General features: G+C 42.5%; 1 protein-coding gene across 1 annotated transcript in view; it reads right to left on the bottom strand.

Moving 5' to 3' along the window:
* The window catches only part of HEATR1 (HEAT repeat containing 1), a 275,600-nt gene that overhangs the window by 109,569 nt on the left and 138,789 nt on the right, over positions 1–27,242 (bottom strand). The window contains 4 exon segments of the mRNA XM_030196518.1: positions 2,701–2,829; positions 11,995–12,116; positions 24,168–24,286; positions 25,539–25,685. Of these exon segments, the coding sequence (XP_030052378.1) occupies positions 2,701–2,829; positions 11,995–12,116; positions 24,168–24,286; positions 25,539–25,685 (517 nt within the window).

Raw genomic sequence — 27,242 nt, 5'->3', positions numbered from 1 at the left:
GAGGACCCACAACCCTTCCACTACTCACCTTTCTTTCCTTCGAGCGGATTAAGTTTACCAACTCCCTCTGCCACCTATTGGTCAACCAGTTTCCAATCCAGTTCACCACTTATTCAGCCCTCTCAGCTTATTCAGGAGTCTTCTGTGAGGAACCATATCAAAGGCTTTGTTGAAATCCAGCGCATGTCCTTCATCCAGTTTTTTGGTCACCCAGTCAAAGAAATCAGATTCTTCTGGCAGGATTTTCCTTTGGTAAAACCATGTTGGTGTGGATCCTGCAACCCCTTGGATTCTAGAAAGTTAACTATCTTTTCCTTCAGCAGTGACTCCATTTTGTTTCCTACACTGATATAAGGCTTACCGGCATGTAGTTTCCCACTTTTTCCCTCTCCCAGCTTTTGTGAAGAGGGACCACATCAGCTTGTCACCAATCCGCAGAACCTCTCTTATCTCTAATAATCTGTTAAATAAATCCTTAAGAGTTCATGCCAGGATTTCTCTGAGTTCCCTTAGTATCCTGGGATATATCCCACCATAAGCAGCCAGATTAAAAGAAATTTCGATTCATTTAACTGGGGAATGGCAATTCTGCGCACTCTAATTGTATCCCAAATCCGGACTGGTACCACTCCATTTTCTAGGTCTTGGTGGATGTTAGATGTCGAAACCTGTTGGGCATAGTTCAGCCAGTGGTAAACCCCCACTTCATCTAGCCAGGTTTCACTTATTCCTAAAATGCCAAGATGCTGTTTGGATGACATCATGGATTACTGAGTATTTCTTTGCAGCTGATCTGGCATTCACAAGTCCTATAGTTCCCAAGTGTAGTCTGGGGGTAGCTTTGGAATGGCAATGAGGTAATCTTTTAAATACTGTTATGCAGGTGTTTGACCTCTTGCACTTTTGTCTTGTCTTTGATTGGTGGAGATTATAGTTTCCTCTCCCACACAATACTGGGATCACCAAGGTCTCTTGGTCTGCTGGGCCAAGGCACATTCTTTGTGTCAGAAGCTCCTTAGGCAAATTTCACTGGGTGGCACTGCAGTCCTAAAAGACTCTGTGGATCAGCAATCTTACCAATTGGCAATGTAGGATTAAAGACTTTAATCTACAGGAACAGACCTTTTCAAGCTGTAAATTCAAACTTTTTCAGAGACAGGCTACTTATGGTGTAATTAGTTGTCTAATCCCTAGATAGAAGCAAAGCTGTATAAATAGTTTGCTTTGGGTTTAATTTTCTTTCAACAAAACAAATATGGTAGGAATACCAACAGTTGCATGAATATAAGCAATTTAGAGCTGTACCGAATAGCATATTTTACTATTCGGCTGAATATCGAAAACAAATAATGGGCATTGAGCTTTAACATAACAAATAATAAAAGAAGAAAAGTGAAATAAGAGATCAAGTGTTTATTTTAGTAAGATTTAGCACAGCAGAGTCACAGATTATTTTTACTCTGATTTAAATCACTATTCAGTCGAATATGAATAATGTATTCGGGGCACTACTCTGGGCTGAATCAAATCGAATACAGCCCTAATTTATCATACTGTGCACTACTGACGCAAAGAATGCTACCAAAAAAAAAAAAAAAAAAGAAGAAGAAGAAATCACAAAAAGAAAACCTAGAAAACCTGCCATATGCACGTGGGAGGGGTGGGAGTTTACTTAAATAATGTACCATACTTTTGCACATGTATGTTTCGCTACCTACTGATAGGTTATTGTTCTAAAATTAAATAAATTTATAAAAAGAAAATAAAAAGAAAACCTGCCATAAAATTACAGCACTGCCAGAACTCAAAGCACACCGACCCTATCTATGAAAAAGCAGCAGAACACATATTACATTTCATACTGGGAAAGCAGAACAAGTGGGACTGCTCTAGATCCCTACAGAGAAACTATGTGCTAACCGAATACCACACCTTGGTCACACATGCAGAACACAGACAGACTATTACCAAACACTAACATATGAAGATAAAAATTGAACTGGGAGCCCCAAGTCCTCAAACTAGGAATGTACCACAACACTGAAGAAATGAAAATAGAAATACATTTCTTATTGTGCTGAACAAAATACAAAGACATTAGTGATACATATTTCCCAAAGCTCACATATTCTAGTAAATACACTCAGAACAAGATATTATTTTTCTATGTTGTCAGAATATTCTATTTTCCATTCACATTGGTCTCAGTCTCTCTTTTGTGGCTTCTTTTTCCACTGTCCAATTGCCAAGTCTCCTCTCTTCTTCTGACCCCTCCCACTCTCCCTTCATATATTTATCTTTCTCTTTTAGCTCTTTCTGCCACTTCTTTCTTTGCTGCCACTCTACTCAGAGTTCACCTTTTTGTCCTCAATCTCCTTCTTTTTTATTTTTCACCTACTTTTTATTTCCTTCTCTCACCTCCTGCCCAGCCCTTCTCCTCTAGTTCTCCCATTTTACATGGCTCACTTCTTCCCCAACTTCTTGTTTCCCAATATCTTTTTCCCACTTCCCATTACAACATTTCCATTCAATGCCCATGCGCTTTTAACTTTTCAGTGCAGATTTCAGCCTGCCCACTACCTGCTGCTCCACGAAGCTGGGTGAGGCCAGCTTATTGTGCTAACCATACTGCCCTCCTGGCACTCCTTCCCCTAAGTGCCCATTGTGTCATGCCAGCTCTTGCATGGGACTCAATCTCACCTGGATGAGGGCAGGAATGATCGTCAGCATGGTCCTGCTGATGATGCGGAAGCTGTACATGTCATCCAGACGCATGACGTTCGCCCCCATGAATGTGAAGATAGGCATGATGTTGTGGAGGACCTTGTCCTTCGAGAGAAAGCAAAAACATAGGATATAAATACTCTGTTGGATTTTACATCTCATACACACCTGGAAAAAGGTTCTCCATGATCCCAGGAAATATGGGTAAATAAAGATACCGTCACAATGTTCATTCTAGCACTGCAGTAATCTTTGCTGCAGAGGAATCAGTTCCTTGTGACACAGGTAACTATGGTAAAGCAAACTATTCACAATTGAAAATAGGATTCTGGGCTAGATGGACATTTACTCTGATCCAGTATGGCAATTCTTATATTATGCCCCAAGCATTCTCAAAACTGGAAAGTTGGAAGGCTCACTCTCATGATTACCAGCTAGGAATTTCACTCCTGTTCAAGTAGCCCAAGTTGCCGAAGGCATCCAACCTAAATCATTACTGTACCATTGCTATGGCTGAACACCTTGAAAATCTGTTACTGTATGACATCCAAGAACAATAACTACAGAAGTATATTTTAGTTGTAATTTTATAGCTGAGTACATGCATAAATGTTTCATGTACACTTTTAACTGTGTGAGTACAGGTGTATTTTTAAAATAAATGTATGTATATACTTCCATTTTGAAAATTACCCCAGGGAATTTATGCATTTGCATTTACACTTGCTCTTTGGAACACACAAATTTTCAAATTTACATGCATATGTACAGTGGGGGAAATAAGTATTTGATCCCTTGCTGATTTTGTAAGTTTGCCCACTGACAAAGACATGAGCAGCCCATAATTGAAGGGTAGGTTATTGGTAACAGTGAGAGATAGCACATCACAAATTAAATCCGGAAAATCACATTGTGGAAAGTATATGAATTTATTTGCATTCTGCAGAGGGAAATAAGTATTTGATCCCCCACCAACCAGTAAGAGATCTGGCCCCTACAGACCAGGTAGATGCTCCAAATCAACTCGTTACCTGCATGACAGACAGCTGTCGGCAATGGTCACCTGTATGAAAGACACCTGTCCACAGACTCAGTGAATCAGTCAGACTCTAACCTCTACAAAATGGCCAAGAGCAAGGAGCTGTCTAAGGATGTCAGGGACAAGATCATACACCTGCACAAGGCTGGAATGGGCTACAAAACCATCAGTAAGACGCTGGGCGAGAAGGAGACAACTGTTGGTGCCATAGTAAGAAAATGGAAGAAGTACAAAATGACTGTCAATCGACAAAGATCTGGGGCTCCACGCAAAATCTCACCTCGTGGGGTATCCTTGATCATGAGGAAGGTTAGAAATCAGCCTACAACTACAAGGGGGGAACTTGTCAATGATCTCAAGGCAGCTGGGACCACTGTCACCACGAAAACCATTGGTAACACATTACGACATAACGGATTGCAATCCTGCAGTGCCCGCAAGGTCCCCCTGCTCCGGAAGGCACATGTGACGGCCCGTCTGAAGTTTGCCAGTGAACACCTGGATGATGCCGAGAGTGATTGGGAGAAGGTGCTGTGGTCAGATGAGACAAAAATTGAGCTCTTTGGCATGAACTCAACTCGCCGTGTTTGGAGGAAGAGAAATGCTGCCTATGACCCAAAGAACACCGTCCCCACTGTCAAGCATGGAGGTGGAAATGTTATGTTTTGGGGGTGTTTCTCTGCTAAGGGCACAGGACTACTTCACCGCATCAATGGGAGAATGGATGGGGCCATGTACCGTACAATTCTGAGTGACAACCTCCTTCCCTCCGCCAGGGCCTTAAAAATGGGTCGTGGCTGGGTCTTCCAGCACGACAATGACCCAAAACATACAGCCAAGGCAACAAAGGAGTGGCTCAGGAAGAAGCACATTAGGGTCATGGAGTGGCCTAGCCAGTCACCAGACCTTAATCCCATTGAAAACTTATGGAGGGAGCTGAAGCTGCGAGTTGCCAAGTGACAGCCCAGAACTCTTAATGATTTAGAGATGATCTGCAAAGAGGAGTGGACCAAAATTCCTCCTGACATGTGTGCAAACCTCATCATCAACTACAGAAGACGTCTGACCGCTGTGCTTGCCAACAAGGGTTTTGCCACCAAGTATTAGGTCTTGTTTGCCAGAGGGATTAAATACTTATTTCCCTCTGCAGAATGCAAATAAATTCATATACTTTCCACAATGTGATTTTCCGGATTTAATTTGTGATGTGCTATCTCTCACTGTTACCAATAACCTACCCTTCAATTATGGGCTGCTCATGTCTTTGTCAGTGGGCAAACTTACAAAATCAGCAAGGGATCAAATACTTATTTCCCCCACTGTACATAGTTTCAGAAGTATGCCCATAAATGCAAAGCTCTTCCTAATCCTACTTCTGGAACACTTCTATTCAGTGTGAATAAAGTTACGTATGTATAGGCTGCAGCCCTGTAACGTATGTGCATATCAGACGTGCAATTTTATAAATGTCCATTTCCATGTGCTGCTTTACATACAGAAACAGCTTTTCAATACCCATGTTTAAACTGTAGTACAGTAAAATTTTGTAAACTTTAAAAAGGTTAAAGAAAAATGAAGTTGCTTACCTGTAATAGGGGTTCTTTGTAGATAGAATGATAAGTCACACCCTGGTGATGTCATCTGAAGACATGGATATATAGCTACCAAAAAAGCCCCTATAAGCATGTGTCAGTCACCTCCCCCCCCCCCCCCCCCCACACTATTGAACAACTCAACCGTTTCTGCTCCAGTATGTTCTAGAGTTGTAAGCAGATTTATCCTAGAGGAAAATGTGGGTGGGTATGTGTGGCTGACTTATCCTGCCGTTTCCAAAGAACCCTCATTGTAGGTAAGTAAGCTTATTCATCCTGCTTGTTCATGGAGAAGCCAATCATACAATGACGACTCTCAAATGGAGGGCTGTGAAGGGACGTCCTGTGGAGATGTGCCTGTTCATCCTTTGCAGCCCATGCAAATTCTGTGGTAGGATGGATCTGTGTAGGGAAGTGAAGGTCTACTCTAAGTTTAGGTAATGACCATAATGGAGACTGCAGTTAGGATGCCAACAGGGTGGCAGGACTTTATTGAAGGAACATGTAGCTGCAGACGGATTTCTGGAACAGGTCAGTTCCCAGCAAGACACAAAGGAACGTGAAATGGTAATAACCAACTGGAGAACAAATGAATAAGACAAAAACATATAAGTATTGCCATACTGGGACAGACTGAAGGTCCATCAAGCCTAGCATCCAACAGTGGCCAATCTAGGTCATAAGTACCTGGCAAGATCACAAAACAATACAATACATTTTATACTGCTTATCCTAGAAATAAGCAGTGGATTTTCCGAAGTCCATTTTAATAATGGCTTATGGACTTTTCTTTTAGGAAGCTATCCAAACCTTTTTTAAACCCCACTAAGTTAACTGCTTTTACTACATTCTCTGGCAACAAATTCCAGAATTAAATTACACGTTGAGTGAAGAAATATTTTCTCAGATTCGTTTTAAATTTACTACTTTGTAGCTTCATTGTGTGCCTCCTAGTCGAAGTATTTTTGGAAAGAGTAAACAAGCAATTCATGCCTACCCGTTCCATTCCAGTCGTTATTTTATAGACCTCTATCATACCTCCTCTCAGCCATCTCTTTTCCAAGCTGAAGAGTCCTAGCCGCTTTAGCCTTTCTTCATCGGGAAGTTGTCCCACCCCCTTTATCATTTTCGTCACCCTTCTCTGTACTAATTCTAATTTCACTATATCTTTTTAGAGATGCAGTGACAGAACTGCACATGTGGAAAAGAGGAGGACCTGTGTGCCTGGGACATCAAAGTAACAGTCACCCCAGGAGACTCGGATCCGGATCTGTGCATCAAAGGCGGCGTGAAAGGCTGCAAGAGGATCTAGAGTGGAAGTACTGATTGAAGATCAGTTCGGCCAAAGGAGCTGTTAGGCAAGAGTCTGCTGGTTAAGGCAATAGTGTCTCGTGAAACCGTGCTAGAAGATCATTTTGCTGCCTTGCAGATGTTCTTCATTGGGATGGAGTGAAGGCCTGTCATGATGGTTACTATGACCCTGAGATGATCGGTGAAGCCTTGCCAGTGAGTTGAAGGCCTGTTTGTAGCAGAAAGCTACACAGTCAAAGATCTAGAGAGAGAGAGCACTTGTTTAGTGATTGGGGCCCAGGTATGTTTGGGATGGAGGAGACAGAGTAGAGATGCCTTTCAGAAGGGCTCCATCCTGTGGTTGTAGGTGCAAAGAGCACATATGCAGTTGAGGGTATACAGTTATTGCTCCTCTTGAGTGGCAGGTGCCTCAAGGTAGAAGGTAGAAAACATTTTTGTGGGTACTTTTGGGCACATCCAGAATGTGACCCAGTTGTGATATAACTGGTTGTAAGGTGTGTAGGCAACAAATGCTTATAGCTCACTGATGTGCCTAGCAGAGGTGATGGCAATGAGGAAGAAGGTCTTTTCACATGATGTATTTTAAGGGCAATCCAGGAGTGGATCAAAGGGGGATAGTGTGAGCTGATGGGTTCCAGTGCGGGGTATGCCAGCAGATCAGAGGATGGAGGTTCACCAGGCCACTCATGAATTGTAAAACCAGCAGGTGGATATAGGCTTATTGTTCAGTTCTTCATGGTAAGATGCAATGGCACCTAGGTATACCTTTATGAAGATGGTGTTGAGGCCTGCATCAATGAAGGTAATAAGGTATTGGAAGAGAACTAAGACAGGACAGGAGAAGGGTGTCAAGGTGCACTAAGTTTGGACTTTCCCTAGCGCACTGGAGAGAATGGGGCTTCCCTATTAACACAGGGACCTGCCTTGAGTAGCACAGAGGGGAGCTATCTAGTGCCGTTGAAATAGTGAGGGGGGGGGGGGAGGATCCATGGATATTGGCTGATATCAAGGCCAGAAGAGGAGCTGGAGTTCAGAACCTTGCTCTCAACATGAGGGTGATGCTGTGTGACCTGCTGGAGGACAGAGTGGCCTGTTAAGGATGGAGACCAGAAGGGGCACAACCTGGGGTGCAGTGAAGGTCTTTTCTAGGCAGGTAATGATGACGGCAGCATGGGCCTTGCCAATGTGACTAGATAACACAGAGGCCTTGAGTAAGCATAGCTGGAGGCAGCTGAGGCTTCATCAGAGGGGGGCATGGCTGGAGAGGTAATCCTGGAGGGCAAGGCTTCTTGAATGTTGTGTCTGGGGAGGCATTTTGCGCAGTGAGGGCAAGACTCAACACGGTGAGACATCTGGGGCACTGAAAACAGTGGCCAAGGGAGTCCATTTAAGTCATTATTATTATTTTATTATTTATTACATTTGTACCCCACGCTTTCCCACACATGGCAGGCTCAATGCGGCTTACATAGTAACAATATGAAGAATTATAAAGTCGTAAAGGAATTAAGCGTAAGTAGGTAGGCGTAAGGAAAATAGAGAGGAAATAGATATGAGATAGCAATAAGGATAATGGGAAACATGGTCAGTGTATAAACAATCGTCGGTAAAAATCATGTGGGCAGTCTTTAGTTATGTTGAATCATTAGGGTAGGTTTTCTTGAAGAGATGGGTCTTCAATGCTTTTCTGAAGGGCAAAAGGCAGTTGATTGTTCGGATTATCTTGGTAGCGCATTCCAAAGCTGGCTACTCAGAAAGGAAATATTGGATGCGTAGAAGGATTTGTACTTAATACCTTTGCAGTTTAGAAGGTGTAGATTGAGGTAGGTACGGGAAGACGTCAGAATGTTTCTGGTTGGGAGGTCGATGAGGTTATTCATGTAGGTGGGGGGCTTCTCCGTGTCATAACTTGTAAATCATTATGTGGATTTTAAAATTAATTCTTTCTCTGATGGGGAGCCAGTGAAGCTTCTCTCGGAGAGGTGTTGCGCTATCGAATCTTGACCTGCCAAAAATAAGTCTGGCTGCCGTGTTCTGGGTAGCCTGGAGTTTCTTCAATATTAGGGACTTACAACCTAAAAAAAACACTGTTGCAGTAATCTGCGTGTGTGAGTATAGTGGACTGTACTAAGTTCCGGAAGGTGTCCAAGGGAAGATATGATTTCACTCGTTTCAAAGTCCACATTATGTTGAACATCTTTTTATTGATGAATTTAGCATGGTTTTCAAATTATAAATGGCTATCAATCGTTACTCCAAGAATTTTCAAGTTGTCTGATATGGAGAGTTTGACCTCCGGGGTGCTAAGAGTAGTTGGGAGGAGCAGAGAGTGTTGAGATGAGGGGACTAAACACTGCGTTTTCTCTTTATTTAATTTCATCTTGAAAGCGCGGCCCAAGAGGTTAGAGTGGTCATACCTGTGTTTATTTTATCGGCGATTTCAGATAGGTTGGATTTAAAAGGGATAAATATGGTGACGTCGTCAGCGTAAATGAAGGGATTGAGGCCATACTTGGCTAGTGATCTGGCCAGAGGGATCATCATAAGGTTAAACAGTATCAGAGAAAGTGGAGATCCCTGTGGCACTCCGCATTCCGATAGCCATGGAGATGACATGTTTGTAGGCCCTTTGACTTGATAGGATCTTGTAGTGATGAAGCTTTTTATCCAGTTAATGATGTTGCCACCTATCCCAAGTTTGTCCAAAAGTTTAGTTAGGATGGTATGATCAACCATGTCAAAGGCGCTGGACAAGTCAAATTGCATAAGGAGGATATGGTTACCAATTGCAATTTCCTGTTTGAATTTGGATATTAAGGTAATAAGGACCGTTTTTGTGCTGTGGGCCGAACGGAAGCCCGATTGTGATTCATGTTGCTATATGAAGGGCATTTTGTTAAAATCCAATTTTGTGTTGGTCATGTTGTGTCCAAGGGGGCCTGTAGGCCAGTGGCATAGAGAACAGGTGTGGAGAGCAGGAAAGATCTGTCTGTTCGGCAGCGCAGGACGGATAAAAATAAACCAGAGCAGAAATGGGTGGGCAATATAGTTGGAGGATAGCTGGAATATACTCAGAAGGGCCATTTTACAAGCCTTTCTGAACTTTATTATTATCTTTATTAAAATAAATCAACAAAGCACAGTGACAAAAACAGTGCAACTTTCCATTTCCCCTTTTACCATCCAATGCCCAGCCCAACCAGTAATCTTCCCACCCCTAACTACAAAGCAAATAGATGGAACACTTACAAATCTATTTTCGATGACATCAAGGTCTGGATTCTTGTAACCTTGTGCCATCACATACCAAGTATAAACTTTGTACTCTTCTCTCCCCAGTATACCCCCCCCTTACCCCCCCCCCCACCAGTACCTGACTTCACAGACTTTAATAAGCCAGTGTTCTATTGGTGCATTACCACCAAATAATCTAAAAAACCTACACCCTTTCCTTAAAACCATTAGATGTCAGAATACGCACCCTTGGAGTTAAAGACTGAAGATACCTATCCCATATTAACAAGAATGTTTTTTGTCATTTAGGGTTATTTCTGGCGCCTTGTGACTCCCACATCAATGCATGAAATGTATTCCTCCAGTACCAAAAGACTAATGGAGCATCTTGTAGCCAATGACTGAGGATATATTTTTCCCCACTATATATGCTTTACTCAAAAATAGTTTAAGGCCTTTTCCCTGGATCCCATATATATCTATCAATATATTAAGCAAAATCGAAAAAGGTTGTTATGGTTAAACCCAACAGATGTTCCAAATAGTTAATGGTGTCTAGCCAAAACTCATTAATCTTACTACACTGCCAGAAAGCATGGAAAAAAAGTGTTGGCATATTCTTGACATTTAGTGCATATGGGAGTAACAGCACTGTGTTTGAGAAAAGTATGCTCTGTGAAGAATACAAAATTGACATTCCTGAATTCAGCACTATACACTGTCCTTGGAAGCTCTATTTTTAAATTCCCTATGTTTATCAGCTCAACCTTCCCCAATGCTTGTTGTGGCAGGCAGCACTTTCCATAGGGGGCTGCTGCCAGACTGGTCCCCTCCCCCCCCCCCACCCCAGTGCATGCTTTGATTTTACACATGTGTAAAGTGCCACAGACTGCCAGCACTGGGGAATTTCTAGCCACCAGCTCAGGTATTTCAAAGTATAAGTTGGAGGTCATGGGGGGTGGGGGCTGCAAAAGTTTGTGGCCACCCACTATGGGCTCAGGTCAGCCCCCCACCCCCATACACAAAAGAAAACCTGAATGTCTGGCTACATCATTGTTTCGGCAGGATCTTTAAAGATGATCTATATAATACAATTATTCTTATATAATCATATTTACTGGATAGTTTACAACTAACATCTTACATTCCTCTGTAGAAGTGGAAGCAAGTTCAAAAAGGATCTAGGTCAGAGACTTTACCAAAAAATCACCAGTGACAAACAGTAATATGGTCTGCATTCCAGATGTTTGCTCTGCTGCCTGACTGTTGCACCCTAGGAAAGGATGTCCCAATTCTCCCAGAACAGTCATCATCAGCTAGGGCAGCAGCCGCCCAAATGTAAATATAAACAAAACATTAACCCTTTATTACAAGTCTACACTAGATGTCTGTTCACTCCTACTCCACCCCCCCTAAGCATTTTTTAAAATTATAATGTAGATGAATATATGTAGGCTTTGTGTTTTTGTCTTTGGTTTAGTGTTTTAACTGTGGTTTTTTGCTGAATATTTTACATAGCTTATAAAAACAGATAAAGACATGCACAGTCCATCCAATCTGCCCAATAAGATAAACTCATTACATGTGTTGCAATATAACAAATACATTCTTCATCTTGATCTGTCTGTCATTTTCAGGGCATAGATTGTAGAATTCTGCCCAACAGTGGACATACTCCCCAACTAGTGGAGTTGCCATTGAAGCCCACTCCAGCCCGTCCAGATGGGTCTAGCCATAATCGGGGTACAGACCATAGAAGTCTGCCCAGCACTGGCCTTATTTCCAAATTACTGGAGTTACCAGTTTTGTGATTCAGCAGAGTGGGGGGAGGGGGGTCCTTCAGAAAAGCAAAATATGTTTTTCCTAACTAAATATTTTTGCTTGAATATATAGATTTTACTTGCCCCCAAAAGATGCTTCTCAGAGAAGAGGAGGAAAGGGAGGACTTTGAAGGTTTTTTTTTTGTAACTCTTAACAGAAAAACTGGCACTTGCCACTTTAAGTCGCAAAAGAAAACTCAAATACAATCATGCCACTTATTGGTGCAAGTAAAACAAAAAGCTTTCTTAGTCAGAAGGGCAATGATTAGCTTACAGGAAAAATGGTAGCTGCAGATCCAAGCAGCATCAGGGCATGGTGATGGGTCTGGGGCACATCCGAACCTCGCACGCATTGCACCACTAGCTCCACATTGAAGCGCTCCTCATCCAGCACGTCTACAGGAGCAAGGGAAAAGATATCTCAGCATGTTTCTGATGCACAATTGCAAAACAGAACTTTGACAGAACAGAAAAACATTTATCTGGGCATGAAAAAAATAAAGCTTTTGAAAATGATGGTCACACTTTTGAACAGCTGATTGTGAAAAGAAAAAATGTTTTATTCTTTATTCTTTCCAGCCCAGACTGCAGTTACTACTACGACAGCATCATAAGCAAACACATAATAATGTTCTCTGTTTCTTCTTGCCTTTTACATGTATTATGACAGCTGTGATTCTCTGGTCAGGGCCCCGTGCACACTAGTCGTTAGATAATGGGTCTACTGTTGGCCAAACCTTTTAAAAGATGGCAGGAGTACCAAAGACAAAAACTAATTCTGAGGGTAGCCTCCATAACGAGGAATATGGAACTTGGAAATAACCAAAGGGATAGAGACATCATTTCTCTTCCATGTGCCTCTGCTTGCAAGGATGGGCAGAATGTGTAGAGGTTAGAGAAATGCAGAGCACAGTCTAGCTGCAGACTGAAAAAAAAAATTCTTCCATAATCAGGATCCCAAACGTTTTCCAACTTTCACATTTTCAAAATGCACATAATACCAGTCTCCAGGGAGCAAGTAGTGCATGTGGCCAAAGGAATAGCTAGGGAAAGCACTGAAAAGCAATATCAGAGGGTAGAAGGACTCAGAGGAGACGGTGCTGTGTGCGAAGTATGTGCTGCACAAAGCAGGGTCCAGCTTAGATGGCAACCGAAATCTGGGTTTTCTGTTTCAACCAAAACCGAATCTGCAGCCGAAATTCACCACCCGGTTTCTGTCAAAAACAAAGCCAAAACTGTCAGCACCCTCCCCCCTCCCTGACCACAAGCCCCACCCCCTCTCACCAGCCCGTTGGCCCTCACTGAGCCTATATTAGAAGCTCTGGTGGTCTAGTGGTCTCCAGGGCAAAAGCAATCCTCAGTCGCTCCTGCCCATGCCGGCTCCGCAGTTAAAATGACTGCCGGAAGACTGCCACGGGAGGTTGCGGCAACCATTTTGAGACTGGAAGCAGCGTGGGCAGGAACAATCCCCAGTTACTCATGCACACGCTGGCTCCAGTCTCAAAATGGTTGCTGCAGCAGCCACTCTTACTGTGGAGCCAGCAAGAGCAGGAGCGACTGGGGACTGCTCCTGCCCCAAAGAGGCCATTAGACCACCAGGGTTTCTAAGGCGGCCCAGGGGAGGGCCTACAAGTGTTGGGAGGGTGGTGCTTGTGGTTGTGTGGGGGGGGGGGGGGGGGGAAGACAGGTTTCCAAGTTTATCATTTGAAATAACTGCCCATCTGCACAACACCTTGTATACTTCAACCTGAAGGTGGCCAAGGAGAAATCAAGGCAATTCTGGTCTTCAGAACGAAGCCATTTAGAAGGGGCAAAGGGGATCAAAAGATCTTAAAGGTAATGTGGAAAAATGCTATAAAACAGGACATAATTAATAACTTGAATTTAATATGGTAACAGACTGGGAATCAGAGGGAATCCTTAAAAAATGGGAGTGAATTTAGTAGGGTCCTTCCTCACACCTTTACCTATCAAAAACACCATTTGGGTGAAGGAACTTTGAGAAGGGAAAGTGAGAGAGATGGGAAGGAGGGAATTGGTTGGGAAGAGCACGGCAGGGGGGACAGGACAGGAGATGGAGGGAATTTATGGAACATGTTATTGTCAAGTACTTGTTATGATGCAATCCAGTTTCAGTGTTAGCATAATCTAATCTAATACTAGTTTTTATAGACCGCCCATTCCAGAAATGGTCCTGAATGGTGTACAAACAAAATAAATAGTAAATATATATTATCACAAAAAAAAAAAGAATGAAACTGAAAAATTAGACACTATAAAAGAAACAAAAAATTAAAAATCAGAACACCTAGTAAAAAGTTATTTTTATCAGGGCTGTTCATCGCTTAAAAGTTCTAATCGCATGATTAAGCGTGCTAAAATGTTTTAATTGCACTGTTAATCACATGATAAGGATGGGCACCTTCTCCTTCCTCCCCGCCCCCTCTCTGGGCACCGTCTCCTCCTTTTCCCTTCCCCTCCACTCCATAGGCATCATCTCCTTCCCCTCCCCTCTATGGGTACCATCTCTTCCTTTCCCTCTTTTCATGATCACCATTGCTTCCCTATTCTTTGCTCCCCTCCCCTATTTCCAGCATCCTTCCCTGCCCCCCCCCATCTCTCTCTTTCCTCTTTCTCTCACCCCTCCCCCTGGCTCACACCTTTCTATCTGACGTCTTTTTCTGCTTCCTTTCTTCCATGGCCCCCGCCGTGGTCCACATCTTTCTCTCTCTTTTCTTTTTTCTGCTTCCTCTTTCTCCCGTGCCCCCCCCCACCACGTACGCATCTTTCTCTCTCTTTTCTTTTTTTCTGCTTCCTCTTTCTCCCATGTCCCCCGCCGTGGTCTGCTTATTTCTGTCTTTTTTCTGCTTCCTCTTTCTTCTGAGAACCTTGCCTCTGCCATGGTCCGCATATTTCTGTTTTTTTTGCTTCCTCTTTCTTCTGTGCCCCCCACCCCCTCCATGGTCGCATTCCGTCTTTGGCACCTCTTCTTACCACTCCCAGCACGGCAATCCAGCGGGTCCCCCTCTCCTCTATGGCTCCTTCTTCTTGCTCCTCACCACTGCAGGCTGCACTGAGAACAGTGCTGTATCTCACCCAGCCCAAAGCGCTCCATAAAAGGAAGACCTGAGGTGGAATTTCCTGTTAGAGAGACGCTGCGGGCAAGGTGAGAAGTAGCACTGCTTTCACTGCAGCAGTGAGAAGGAACCACAGAAGGGGGCCGCTGAAGAGCCGTGCTGAGAGAGGTAAGAAGAAGTGCCGGTTAGTGGGGGAGGGATGATGGCATTAACTCATTAAAAATTTTAATATGAGTTATTCATTTAACACGTTAAATGGACAGCCCTAATTTTTATTTATTCATACTTGTTTGAAAACGAGTTTCGGTTCAATGTGGCTTACATTTAATAGTTGTTAGAGATTACATTGATTCAATTACATTTACAAGGTTGTATGATGCTGTGTTTTACAGTGGTTATCAAGATAACTATCAGTGCACATGGAATAGTCATTGGATTTCTTGAGAAGATATGTCTTAGTTCATTTCTTAAATGAAAAGATGCATTACAGAGGTTGTGTTGCATATTGTTGTTCCAGAATGATTAGTGAATATTTTACTTATAGAATTTCTGAAGAGGTAGGTCTTTAGGTCTTGTCTGAACTGGAGGAAGTTTGTGATGCTTCATATGACTATGGGAGTTGAATTCCACCATTTTGAGACCAGGTAGGTGGACTTGTATAGTACGTTTTTGCAGTTGGGCAGGTGAAGTAGTAGATAACCTCTGGTTCCTGGGTTTGCATTTCTTGATGATAGTTTGATCATGTGTAGCATGTAATCCGGTGACATACCAAACAGTAGTTTGAAGATGATTGTGCTGGTTTTGAAAAATAGTCTGACCTTGATCGGGAGCCAATGTAACATTATGAGTAGTGGGGTTGGCTCTATCATATTTTGAATCTCATCTTGCTGCTGTGTTTTGGACGGTCTGCAACGATGTTAGTAGGTTTTCTCTGCAAACTACATATGATGCATTAGTCTAGTTGGGTCAACATCAGTGTCTGTACTATAAGATGGAATGAGTGTCTGGGGAAATAGTCTCTGATTCTTCTCAGTTTCCATAGTGTTTTGAAGCTTTTTGACATGATTGCAGCAACTTGGTCTTCTAGAGTCAGATGTTTGTTGAGAATGATTCCTAGTACTTTTATTTGTGTTTTGATTGTTGATCTATTATGAGGTTTTGTTAAGTAGTGGGATTGTGCTGGCTGGATAAAACCAGGAGTTTAGTTTTGTCTCGGTTCAGTTTAAATTTGACAGTTGTGGCCCAATTTTCCATGAGGTCGAGTCCTTTTTTTGGCCTTATCCAGTATCTCTGTAGTGGCGTGGAGGAGCAGCCTAGTGGCTAGTGCAGCAGACTTTGATCCTGGGGAACTGGGTTTGATCCCCACAGCTCCATGTGACTCAGGGCAAGTCACAACCATCCATTGCCCCAGGTACAAATAAGTATCTGTATATACTATGTAAACTGCTTTGAATGTAGTTGCAAAAACCACAGAAAGGCAGTATATCAAGTCCCATTCCCTTCCCCCCTCTGTGATGCTGTTGTTTAAAGGTATATCATCTGTGTATATGAATGGGTTTAAACCAATGCTTTCCAGTTTCTTCCCAAGTGGAGACATCAGGACATTGAATAATATTGGTGATATTGGGGAACCCCGAGGGACCCCACATTCAGGGATCCAGGAGGCTGAAAATTCATTGGACATCTTGACAAGGTAGGATCTAGTTCTTAGAAAACTACTGAACCAGGCTGCTAATGCTCCAGTTATTACTATGTGGTCGAGCTGGGTAATTAGTATTGTGTGATCTACTAGGTTGAAGGCACTTGACATATCGAATTGTAGTAGTATTGACTGGCCTTGGCATATTATTCTTCTGAATTTTGAGGTCAGGATGGTTATGACTGGTTCAGTGCTGTGACATGGTCTGAAGCCTGACTGATAGCTGTGAAGGACTGAATAGTGTATTAGGTATTCTATTAATTGTTGAACTAGAACTACTAGTCCCTCCATTGTTTTTGTCAGCAGTGGTATTGATGTCACTGGTCTGTAATGAGTGAGTTCACAGATCTCTCTGGTAGCGTCTTTAGGGATTGGAGGGGAAGGGGGAGCCTATTCCGAACAGAAGGGCTCCACCTTAACCAAAGTGGGACGAGGCTGCTGGCATTTAAAAAGGAGATAGAGCAGCTTTTAAACTGGAAACTGGGGGAAGGCCGACAGTTGCTCAAAAGTGCATGGTTCGGAATAAGGTATCTTTCAAAGAAATCACCAAAACAGGGAAGTCAGGGTATCCCAATAATGAGGTTGCAAAAGAGACCACAGTAGATCAGGCGTCCTTAAATAAAAATCAGATGAAAGATAGCAAATTAATACTGTCAAGTACTGAGCATGATGATGTAAATAGGAACAAAATACATAGTTTGAAATGTCTATATGCGAATGACAGAAGCCTAAGAAATAAGATGGGAAAGCTAGAATATATTGCACTAAACAAAAAATTCGATATAATAGGCATCTCTGAGACCTGGTGGAAGGAGGATAACCAGTGGGATACTGTCATACAGGGGTACAAATTATATCGTAGTGATAAGATGGATTGAATTGGTAGAGGGTTAGAACTTTATGTTAACGAGGGCTGTGAATCAAATAGGTGAAAAAATCCACAGGAAACAAAGCACATCTTGGAATCCCTATGGGTTGAAATTCCATGTGTAAAGGGGAAAAGGATAGTGATAGGAGTGTTCTACCCTCCGCCTGGCCAGGATGAACAGACGGATGTAGAAATGTTATCGGAAATTGAGGAGGCTAAAACTGGGGAACACAATAATGGGTGATTTCAATTACCCCAACATTGCCTGGGTAAATGTAACATCGGGGCATGCTAGGGAGGTAAAATTCCTTGATGAAATCAAGGACTGCTTTATGAAGCAAATTGGTGAGGCAAGACTTCCCTTGGCTGAACCCATGCTGACTCTGGGAAGTACGTGGAAGAGTGTGTCGACCACAGTTGGCTCTGCATCAAGGTGTGTCAAGGTGTGTCAAGGCAGACGAGTCTCCGAGGTTGGGAAAGTTCCTCTGCTGATGTCGACACATGCATTGGTCAGGTTCATGTTGCCCCCCAACCATCCCGACGGTCAGTGAAGTCAATGTGCAGAACATATTCCACAACTGTTCCTCAGATGTATTAACAGGTTGGGATGAGGCTGGCACAAGCACCCTGTAAACCTGTATAGACTGCAAATGCCATAGCCCTGAAAGCTCCTCCTTGAGCATAGCCTGGATTTCCTCTTGTAGAATAGGCGTCGGTACCGGCCGAGAAAATGGTATGGATGCAGCCTGAATTATACCCTCTGCAGGCGTAGTAGATTTCGAAGACCTCGAAGGATCTTGATGAAAAATAAGTTGGAGAGGAGGAGAGCGGTCAATGCAGCACTGAAGCTTCCTGTCTATCAAGGATGTCGATGAAGGGGAGGGTGTGAGCAGAGTGCTTGGATGGAGAATGATGGTGATGCTGCTTAGGATTTTTACGCTGCATATCACTTGATGTGATGCAAAAAGCACTGATGACAAGGACGTAGAATCCTTATGCAGTCACTGTACCAAGTCCGATGTCAGACCATCTCGATGTGTGTTGGTGCACTTGATGTCAATGCAGGTTCAAGTGCCAAATCCCCTGCCATGCTCAATGCGGATGCCAATACTGATGAAGAACCAAACTGTTTTTCATGCTGGACTCTGTGAGCTTTAAGGGTCCTTGCTTGCATGCACAGGCAGAGGCTATACTGAACACACCAGTTATGGGGGTCTGTGCCTGAAATAGTCCTATTGCATTGAGTACACGTCTAAAGCCACTTGGCAAGCTTGACGACATGGAGGGAAAAATGGCCAACACAAGGTCAAAAGGCTCTATGGCCCGGGGAGCTCGTGTAGTTGCGTACCCAAAAATGGTCGATGCTTCCCGGGCAAAAGAAGGGCTCAGAGGCCACAGAAGCCGAAAATTGAAAAATGATTTTAAAAATTGAATAAACTGAACAAATTAACATAGAAAAAAGAAGAATATGAAGAAAAAATATCCAGTTTAAAAAGGGCACACACCAAAAAGGCAAAAGTTTGACGTGTTGACGAGAGATTAAAAAAGGAACCTCTCTGCTCCGCAGAAAACGATAGACTGCTGGTCCCGAGCTCGAGCTGGAAGGCACCTACGCATTCACGGTGGGGGCACTGCCTCAAAGATTTAAAGTGAAAGGGTACTTGGTAGTGACGATCCTAGATCGGCGGCCACCCAGGGCGGATTGCCGATGCGCAACCCCCCCCCCCCCCCCGGGTGCAGCACGACCCCCCCCCCCCCCCCCCCCCCCGGTGCATTCTTGGTTGCTGGGAGCAGCCACGCGGCTCTCGGCTCCGCTGACTCCCTGCTCCCGGAACAGGAAGTAACCTGTTTCGGGGCAGAGGGAGCAGGGAACCAGCGGAGCTGACAGGCATGCAGCTGCTCTCTGCACCCCTCCAGTGGCGTGCACCCGGGGCGGACCGCCCCGCCCTTGGTACATCGCTGGTACTTGGCAGTGTCCGCACTGGGCTCCACGGATGTCGTTACCCACATGTGGGAATATTATGCCTGGCCTCAGAGAAAGGTTTTTGAGTCTAGAACCTTCACTTTTAAATGAACCCTCTCCACACCTATCTTAATTTTAAACCACATCATCTGGTGATCACTGGATGCCAGAAGATCACCTACTACCCTGTTTCCCCGAAATTAAGACATCCCCTGAAAATAAGACCTAGTAGAGGTTTTCCTGAATTGGTAGATATAAGGCCTCCTCTGAAAGTAAGACCTAGCAAATTTTTGTTTGAAAGCAGGGCCGCCGAGAGCCGGACAAGGCCGCCCCCGGGCCGCCCCCCCCCCCCCACCCGAGGTCGCCGGGCCTCTCCTCCACCCACCGTCGCTCCCGGAACTAACCTTAAACGCCTCCTTTCACCTTCGCAGCAAGCAGCAGCAGGGCAGACCTCTCCTTCCTTCCGTGCCCCGCCCTCGCGGACGTTACGTCAGGCGAGGGCGGGACACAGAAGGAAGGAGTGGCCTGCCCTGCTGCTGCTTGCCTCGAAGGTGAAAGGAGGCATTTAAGGTTAGTTCTGGGAGCGACAGAGGGCGGGCGGGCCAACCCCGATGTTTCCCCCAAAAATAAGACAGCCCCTGAAAATAAGACCTAGCGCATTTTGGGGGGCAAAAATTAATATAAGACAGTGTCTTATTTTCGTGGAAACACGGTATAACATCAGAAGCATTCTCCCCATTAGCACTAAGTCCAGTTGGCCCGATCCTGCGTGGGTTCCATTACCAACTGCTGGTGTGAACCAGGATGTGATGGATCCAGTAAATTATAGACCAATTATCTTTGTTTACTTGCTAAGCTGACTGAAAAGATAGTGCTTCATCAGCTGCAAGCTTATGTGGACACAGTTGGTGTTTTAAGTCCATATTAATCTGGATTTCGAAATGGCCACAGCACAGAACGTTGCTATTTTTTAGTAATATTCAGAGTAAAACAGATGGGATGAAGGTGGCTCTAGCAATCTCGCTAGATCTGGCATCAGCTTTTATGTTTTGAAACATCATTTGCTTCTTTCCTGCCTTGCTGGTATTGGTCTCTCGGGTCAGGTGTTAACCTGGTTTCATTCTTTCCTGGATAACCATATGGTTTTTATCCAGAATGCAGCTGCTAAGTCTACGGTGCGCAATTTGTCATGTGGGGTTCCTCAAGACTCAGCTTTATCCCCATTACAGTTTAATATCTTTTTGGCTCCTCTTGTGTGATTGGTTCAGACTTATGAAGTGAAGGTTTATGTATATGCTAGTAGGTTATTGCTCCCCTCATGACCCGGATTTGACTCCTCTGCAGGATTGCTTGTCTGCAATGTCCAAATGGTTGACTGGGCACTGGTTAATCCTGAATGTAAAAAAAAATGAAAGCTAGCTGGATTGTAGATCATTTGCTTTGCCCTAAGCTAATGACTACACTGTTAGATTGTATAGTGCCAGAGTCTTTTAAATATCTGGGTATTGTTATTGACTCTCAGTTATGGCTTATTCAACAAATTTCTAATGTTGAGCAGACGGGTTTCTTTGTTCTGCTTTTTTTTGCAGTCTATTTGTTTGTATTTTGATGAAGCGACACTGCAAGGCCTTTTGCATACTTCGTTAATTTCAAGGTTGGACTGTGGGAATGTGGTTTATCCTGGGGTTAGTCAATATTTGATTAAGCGATTGCAGATTCTTCAGAATATAGGTGTTAGGCTGTTGGTGGGTGCGAATGTGACAGATCACGTTACTCCACTACTTATTCATTTTCATCTGCTGCCTATTGAGTATCGGGTGCTGTTAAAAATTTAGTTCACAGGGCTTTTTATGGTCAGATTCCTTATTTGACAAATATGCTTCAAGTATATGCTCCCATTACGACTTCTGGTCAGTTGTTGATTCCAGCATCCTCCCGGGCTCGCGCCTTTTTATCACAGGCCCTGACTTTATGGAATTGGTTGCCTCTCAATATACTGTCAGAGGAGTCCTTTAAGAAATTGAATCAAGAACTTATTTTTTTTCAGCTCTGGTATCTATTTAGCTGAGGGGGTTTCTATAATTTTTTTTTCTTCATTGTTGTTACTTTATTTTTTTAATCTCTTATGTGCTGTGCTGTCCTATGAATAATGGAGTTCTTTTTTGGTTTGATTTATTTAACTTTTGTTTTTTCTTTTATACTGTAAACTGCTTCGACCTATTGAATGAGGTGCTATATCAAGTCATTAATAAACTATAAAATGAATGCTTTGAAATCTGAATTATTTAATTTAGACCTTAATCTGGTGTCTGACCTGAAAGCTAAACTTTCCTGTGGATAGACAATAGATTACTTTCAAGATCTTGGGGTGAGAATTTGAATTACGGAAAATTGTTACCAGAAATCTCCATGTCTCTGGATCAATGACACAGACTGAGCCATACATGGCTGAGCAAGAGGGCAGTATGTAAAATGATGATCCTCCCTAGGTTTCTTTATTTATGTCAAACACTCCCCATAGAAATCCCAAATTCTCAGCTAGTCGAACTGCAGGGTTTTCTTTTTGGTATGTTTAGAGGAAGAGCCCCCTTCCCACCCAATGTCTCTAGACAAGTTTTTCAGTATAAGAATTCTCAGGTTGGGATGGGAGTTCCCTGCTTTTAAACAGTATTATTGGGCAGATCAATTAAGAGCATTTTTAGGCTGGTATGAATCTAAACCTTGTGTGCTGTGCATATTGAAAAAAACATGTTAGGACCCCACCAATGGGCTAATTTAGTTTGGGGACCTGCAGGTGCTAAACTTAAGGCTCGGCAGGTTTCCCCATTCTTGAGGCACATTATTACTATTTAGACCAGAATGAGGAAATATTTATTGGATTCTAAAGAGTTGTCCCTATTATCACTGCTACGCTCTTTATTGATTTTATGCAACTGGATATTTGGGAAGTGTGGCATTTCATGGATTAGGCATTTGTTTAGCACTATGTTTTTTTTTTCCAACCATTGAGAGCACTTTTAGATTTTTATCTTCAGAGTTGTACGTATACCTCCAATTACAACACCTACTCCATGATAAATTATTGAAGAGCTGACTGTGTGGAAAAACGACCCCTTTTGAGGAAATTCTTCAACAGGGAGCTTCTCAGAGAAAATTAATTTCTAAATTATATGATCTCCTTTGGGGGGGGAGGGGGTAACCTCAAACTTAAAATATATGGACTCTGTGGGAAAGAGACCTGGGTGGGCCTCTATCCAATAAAGGCTGGCAGTGTACACACCACAATACCTTCAAGATTTTTATCTCTGCTAATCTGATTGAACACGGAGTCAAACTGTTATCGTTGGTACACCTGCCAGCCCTCTGAGTTTCTCATCAAATAATTCAAATATGCACAGGAAAGGCTGTGGGTGGATTGGCACCTATTTTCAAATATGGTGGGACTGTCCTAGTATTCAGACATTTCGGACTGAGTAGAATCAGAATTTTTCTAACGTGTTAAATATTCAGCTACCTGTAGCAATGGCAACCGTCAGATCTGGCTACTGCACAATTTTGGGATGCTACTGAAGGTCCATCAAGTGCAGTATCCTGTTTCCAACAGTGGCTTAGCTTCAATGCATGCCCCCTAGTCCTAGTATTTTTGGAAAGAGTAAACAAGCGATTTACCTCTACCTGCTCCACTCCACTAAGTATTTTATATGACACAGCTTTGAAGTTAGAGGCCAAAGCTCTTGAACGCATAATATTTGAGTAAGCTACAGCACTGGAGTCATTTGATAAAATTTGGGCACCCTTTTTGGATTGGTATAATCGAGAGGCAGTTTGATTGCAGTTATATCCTTTTGTATTTGGGTCTATGCTCTATGCAAACCTTGTAACAGAGTAGTTTCGTCTAAAGAGGTTTGAATTAAAACTATGGATTGTAATAACAATATAAAAGATTGGGGGATTTATTGTTCAATGCCTTATTTTCTTGTTGAATATTGAATTATGTTTTTGTATTCTCTCTTATTAAAACTGAAATAAAAATAAAGTTATGGGGGGGGGGGGGGGGGGGAATGAGATGATCAAACTTATGATTGTGTGAAATTAATTTAATAGCTGCATTTTGTTATCATTTGCAAACAGTGAAGAAGAACAAGAGGTACACCATTAGAAAGAGTTGTAGTAGTCACGTCTTATTAATAACATGAAAATAAATGTGAGGAGAACAGGATTGTTTAAATAAGAATGAATCACTCAAATAGAAAATAGCATGAAACAAGTTTTAACCAATGTGGCAATTTTTAGCTTGAAAGAAAGTTGAAGGTTAAAAAGGATACCTAATATCTTGAGGAAAAATTCTAAGGACAGGGTATAGCCAGCTAGAAAAGGTGCTATGTCAGGGGTTGACACCTAGCCTGAGAACCACATGGCCTTAGATTTAATAGATTTAACTTTAATTTATTGGCCTCAAACCAAAAAGGAAACTGATACAAGACAAGTATCAAGCACAGACAAATTTGGATCTGTCTGGACCTAAGCATCTGAGAATACTGACTTTTTTCCATGGCGCATCTAATCACATCTGCACAGAGACCTAGGCATCTGCTAACAGTGACTTTTGTCATGGCATATCTAATCAGGTCTGAAGGCACAATGGTCGGCAAATGCTATTCTAAATAATTCTGTACAGGAACACTAAAAATAGCAAACTTGGCTGAGTAACCACAAACAGTCCAAGCTGCACCTCTTAACCCTTCTCTATTCATTTGTCAAAGGAGGAAGTTTAGACAAGTGGCTAAATTACACCCTATCACTGCATAGCCCTGAACTGGCTGCTGCTACTGTCTGTTACCTGCTGGTATCCTGCTCCCATCAGGTGATAATTTCTGACAAATGTTGAGAAGACAACTAAGAATCAGTTGCTTTGTGTACTCAAGATTCCCCTGCTCTTCTGGCACAGGTTCTAGACACCTGAGGAAAATCAGAGAAAAGGAAAGGGAGGGGGATCAGTAAACATAATACAAAGAACATGGCAGTGCACAAAGAGGAGAGCAGCAAACATCTGCTATATGTGAACGTAACATGCCTTGCACTACTACTGAAAATGCATAAGCTAATCCAATCAAGTAAAACGAGCCCCTTTTATTGTTCCAAAATATGTGCTTTAAATCTTACTCTTAAAATATTGGTAATATTTTGGAAAATTTCTCTTTGCCACTGTAGACCTAATTGGGACATGACAGTCCAATGTTTTCTTATGTAAGATGTCAAGATCCTGTATATCAGAAGTTTTATTTTCCCAGTCTTGGCCTCTCAGTATTTTCATGTGGGGGTGCCAAGTCTCTCATATGTGCAAATTTTTTCTTTGTTTTGTGTGGTTTTGTGCAAGTTCTTTAGGAAGACATTTTTTTTCCAAAAATGCCTTTGTTTCTGGAATTCCAATAAACCATGTTACTGTGACATTTATGTTTCTCCTGATCATCTATGAAGTCTTCTAAAATCTCAAAATCTTTTTCTCTTTTTAATGCAGTTACTCTCTGTGATAGATCTATAGTAACTTCCTCCAGTACAATTAATGGATTTCTCTACATCCTGATTTTTGTGTCAAGCTTTCAGCATTCTCCCTGATTTCCTTGATCACTTCATGTAACTGGTTTAACTTTAAAACGTTTTAAAGCCTGCTGAGGATCTCCTCAGTGCTCAAATATCCAGCAGCACATCACTGCAGAAGTTTTCTATTCTTCTGCATTACGGAAGAGCTCTATATCCTGCCTAGAAGACTTGCCAACTGGCTCCATTTTTATTAGGGTGATCCAGTCCTGGTTTTAAACCATAGCAAAAATGTACTTTACATGCACTTTTTCTTAAGTCTGGATCAAAAGACCATGAATATAATGTGGTAAAAAATAAGGAGATTGCCTTAGAAGAACTGGTAATAATCAGTAACCCTATCTTCTGCCTTAAAGATTTGAAGGAGCTGCTGAGGTAATACTTGTGCACCCTAGTGGGAGGAATGACCTGCTTCTTCCATTACCACCAGGCAGTCACAATGGCAAGACCAGGGAAACTATAGTCTAGTGCCTCATATTAAGACATTACTCAGCATGCAAGTGAAAAAAGAATCCTGATGCACATGCTAATGAGGGGAAAAAAGACCAGGATGTGTTGCTAACATTTTCTGCCCTACAAAATCATTTTATTTTCCTTTTCTAGGAGTAGTTACCTGGACAGCAGGTTGAAGAGGGTGGGCACTAACAGCTGAGGGCGTAGGAGCTTCTTCTTATGCTGTAGCAGTTCCAGAATGAGGGTCACGCGCTGCCAGTTCACACTGCCTCCTCCTTCTGCAGTACTCTCCAGGTCCTGCAGTTTTCTGTGTTTCAGGATGAGAAAAGAAAATGTAGAATTCTTGTGTTTACATAGGAAAGATGACCAGTCTGCAAAAAGGCAGATGTTAGTATGGATCTGCTCCTGAAATCAGAATACAGAGCAACCATCCCAAACTATTGAAGGAGCGCTTGCCTTATTTACAGTTTTTGCATTTCAGGAGGACATGCAGTGAAGATTCTGCCTTTAAAAGACAAGCACATGATTTTTACATCAATCTGATATAGAGGGGAAAGTGAGTGGTTGTTGAAGAGTAAACGAGAAGTGCCACATGAAACAACCATGGATGTTTGTGTCCTCAGATATAGGACAAGAGGGGAAGAAGTGGCCAAGACTCTCCGCAGTAACTGGTCCCATCCAGTTTTTGAGAACCAGTTTTTGCGGACAGCTTTCTCTAGGGGGCACAATTTAAAAAGAGCTTCTCAATCCAGCGTTATTCCCACAAATTGTGAGACCATTAGAACACAGCATTGGACATTTTAAACGTGGTCACCACTACACGTGTATCATCACAAAAGAATACACAGATTTTATAAATCCAGTAGATGGCAAAAAATATGTTTTGAGACATTTAACTACCTGTAAATCTCGAGGTGTGGTATATTTGCTCAAATGTCCTTTAATAAACTCTATATTGGAAAAACCACACGTGCCCTACAAGTTGTTAGGAATGAACATTGTCATTGTCTAGCGGCACCTCACAGTATTTTACAAAAACATGAGCTCAAAAGATTTTGAGTGCCATGCAATTGATTTAATTCTTCCAGATATCAGGGGTGGTGATCTTGATCAACAATTGTTGCGCTGTGAACAGCGCTGGATCCATAGACTGCAATCATTGGAACCAGGGGTTTAAATGAAAGTATAGAGTGGACCGCATTTTTCTAAACTGTTGTTTATGTATTAATGCATTTTTTTATTTCATCCCAGTTTGCATGAAAGGATAGTCAAAAGCAAGTTGATCTTGTAGGGATCAATAAAGCTATGATCAATAAACTCGATGTCATCACTGACATAGTTGTCAGCGTTTGAATGAAATATTGGCGCCATCTTTTGAGGGTAGCATTCTGTCGGTCAGCATGTCGGATGAATGACTGTGTGTTACAGTGAGTGCATATAGCAGTGAGTTGGCTAAATTATGATCGCATCTGCATTTATCTGTCTTTAATATTTTTCCCCCACACAGTGTCAAACAAACAGTATCCCATGAGGAAGCCTGTTTAGGTGGAACGGGTCCCCGTTGGGAGTCTGATGAACGGAAGCTCAAGCTAAAAGTTAAGTGCTTCTCTTACACATGTTGTATGATGTTACATGGCAGGCAAAAGACTTGGAATAGTGACTGAATTCATTGTGCAAATCATGATGTGACAGAAGATACTTTCACTGCTTTAAATATTGAAATTATCTAAGTGAAAGAAATGAAATTAAATTAGTAAAATTGAAATGAGAATTTTTGCAGGTTTTAGTCAGAAGGAACCTTGGCTTTTGAAAAATACGTGGGTTGTGCCCAGCTGATGTCAATTACCTATCTCAAGAGCTATCT

Source organism: Microcaecilia unicolor, chromosome 3 (genome assembly GCF_901765095.1).
Source record: "Microcaecilia unicolor chromosome 3, aMicUni1.1, whole genome shotgun sequence".
Lineage (NCBI taxonomy): Eukaryota > Metazoa > Chordata > Amphibia > Gymnophiona > Siphonopidae > Microcaecilia > Microcaecilia unicolor.
Note: the sequence above shows the minus strand (reverse complement) of the source record. Positions and strands in the feature narration are given on the sequence as shown.